At 30.2% G+C, this 2404-nt stretch overlaps 1 protein-coding gene across 1 annotated transcript in view; it reads left to right on the top strand.

Annotated features, from left to right (window-relative positions):
- The window catches only part of LOC117178319 (KRR1 small subunit processome component homolog), an 11892-nt gene extending 11205 nt beyond the window's left edge, over window positions 1–687 (top strand). The window contains exon 2 of the mRNA XM_033369716.1: window positions 68–687. Within this exon, the coding sequence (XP_033225607.1) occupies window positions 68–565 (498 nt within the window). The 3' untranslated portion in view covers window positions 566–687. The remainder of the gene's footprint in view (window positions 1–67) is intronic.
- Window positions 688–2404: the final 1717 nt, after the last annotated feature.

The raw sequence follows: 2404 nt of genomic DNA on the forward strand, positions 1-2404 counted from the left end.
CCCCCCCCCCCCCCCCAAAACTATGCAAGTACCCAAATTTCTTATAATTAAAATTGTATGTCGCTAGGTGAGACGCATCGTTGAAGATAACATGAAAAATGTTACTCATCCTATTTACAATATCAAATCTCTCTTCATTAAACGAGAATTGGCTAAGAATCCGGCATTGAAGAATGAGAACTGGGAGAAATATTTGCCAAAGTTCGCAACTAAGAATATAAGCAAAAGGAAGCAATCAAAGACGAAGAAGATCAAGCAACCATACACGCCGTTCCCGCCACCTCAGCAAGAAAGTAAGTTAGATAAAGAATTGGCTTCTGGAGAGTTCTTCCTTAAAGATGAGCAGAAGAGGGCTAGAAAAAGGAAGGAATTGGAAACAAGGCATGAAGAGGCTACGAAGAAGAGAGAGGAGAGAAGAGCTCAAGCGTTCGTACCTCCAAAGGAGGCTACAACGAGTACAGTTGAGAAGAAAAGTGATTTTAAACTCAATCAATTTAAAAATAAAATGAAGAAAGGACTCAAAAATCAAAAAAAGTCGTCGTTTCCAGGTACAAAAGAATGTTGAAAATATCCTCTAATATGTGCGAGATTACAGATTGATAATGATTATACAGATAAATTCAGTTTGTATATTATGGTTTTAAATTGAATTATATATGAGTAACTATTTTCTTTATCAGGTTATTAGTATTATTTTCTGTTATTAAATGTTAATATTGTTATAGCCTTTTCTTTAAAAACGCTAGTAATATTTGTAAATGTAAATAAAGTAATAAACTTCTAAATGACAATTCATAAAAAGAACTTATTATTTACTTTAAAAGGTTCATCTTCGCAAGACGAAGAAGGTAGTTGATATATTCAAAGTAATATAGTCGTATTCGCGTTAAGCATAATTAACTAACGTCGCATCTTGAAAGCTTGGTAAATAAAAATGCCAATTTATGGAAATATCCACGTTTTATTACAAAAACCTTTTAAGTATAATTATGATAGGGATCTCTTACCGTAAATGTATTCATAATGTACATATTCAACTATTATCATACAGCTGCATTGATTATAAGCTCTTAATAAAATCTTTTATTTCTTATTATATATTACAATTGCAACATCCAAATATACCAAAAAAATACTGCATATAAAGCGGTTGGTACACTCGAGTCACGGGGATAAAATCATAAAAAAAGCATTATAACTACCTGCATTATAAATTCTCACTATGAATTAACGATATTACATATAAGGTTTTTCTATTTTTATCATTTTACCGGTTTTACATGTTACCACTGAAATAAAAACTTATCTTTTTAGACTAAAACAGCGATATTAACATTTATGCATTTTCTCCTAGTATACACGTTTCACGATTGCTACTCTTCTTTAAATTTTGAATTTAAAGGACAGTGGTTTTAATATAATTGAAGACTGTATATTAAAGCTAGTATTTACAATTATCATGCAATTGATTGCAACATGATTCAGAATAGATACTTATTAATTAAGAAGCCAGTAAACTGCATAAAAATAGTAATGAAACTGGCATATTTGATTCAGCATTGTGTTTGTAATGATTAGTAGCTATACGAAATACAATTGAATATTTGATATCAACCCTTTACTGTGTAAAAGAGGATCAGTACCAATACCTGGGAAGTTTCAAAATCGAGAAAGAAGCCTGGGAATATCAGTGAATTTATTTTCTTATCAAGAACTTTTTAATGCTTAGTTTTAATAGAAAAATCCGCCCAGTCACTCTAGAGGTCATATGATATCATATGAAATAATCTGAGATTGAGCGCTTCAATATGTCAACGATTTGATTGGGAAATGTTACAGTTTGAAGCATTTCCATGTTTAACTATTGAATTTCAGGCTTCTCTAAAATTGTTCAGTTTTTAGGCTTGAATTTGACAATTTTAATTTTCAAGTCTCTTACCTTTTAATTGTTTACGTCAAGCCTGTCACTTTTGGAACAATTATCATTTTAAATATTCAATCTTCTAGGTTGAATGGATTTACTTCCAACTAAAAACATAAGTAATCGAAATTTTCGTAATTTAAACCCTTGAAAAGTCAAAAGGGTTTTTTTTGTAATTAAAATACTTAATAATTTGAACCATTTTAAATATAAAGCCTTCAGCATTGCAAAAATATAACTTTCAACATTTTAAAATTGAACCCGTTAAAATTTGGGCAATTTTTTCAAATTGAAGCTTTACTAGTTACGTAATTTTGAGTTTAAAATCTTCAATATTGAGTAATTCGAAAGAAGCATTTGAAAGAGAACTTTGAATTGAAAGTGTTGAATAGTTTTGGATTATAGCGTTCCAACGAATTTACAAAAAATTAAATCGCTAAAGTTTCGAAATGAGAAATTGAACCGCCGCACCGTAAAACGGGA

The sequence above is a fragment of the Belonocnema kinseyi genome, chromosome 8, assembly GCF_010883055.1.
Source record: "Belonocnema kinseyi isolate 2016_QV_RU_SX_M_011 chromosome 8, B_treatae_v1, whole genome shotgun sequence".
In the NCBI taxonomy this organism is placed as follows: domain Eukaryota; kingdom Metazoa; phylum Arthropoda; class Insecta; order Hymenoptera; family Cynipidae; genus Belonocnema; species Belonocnema kinseyi.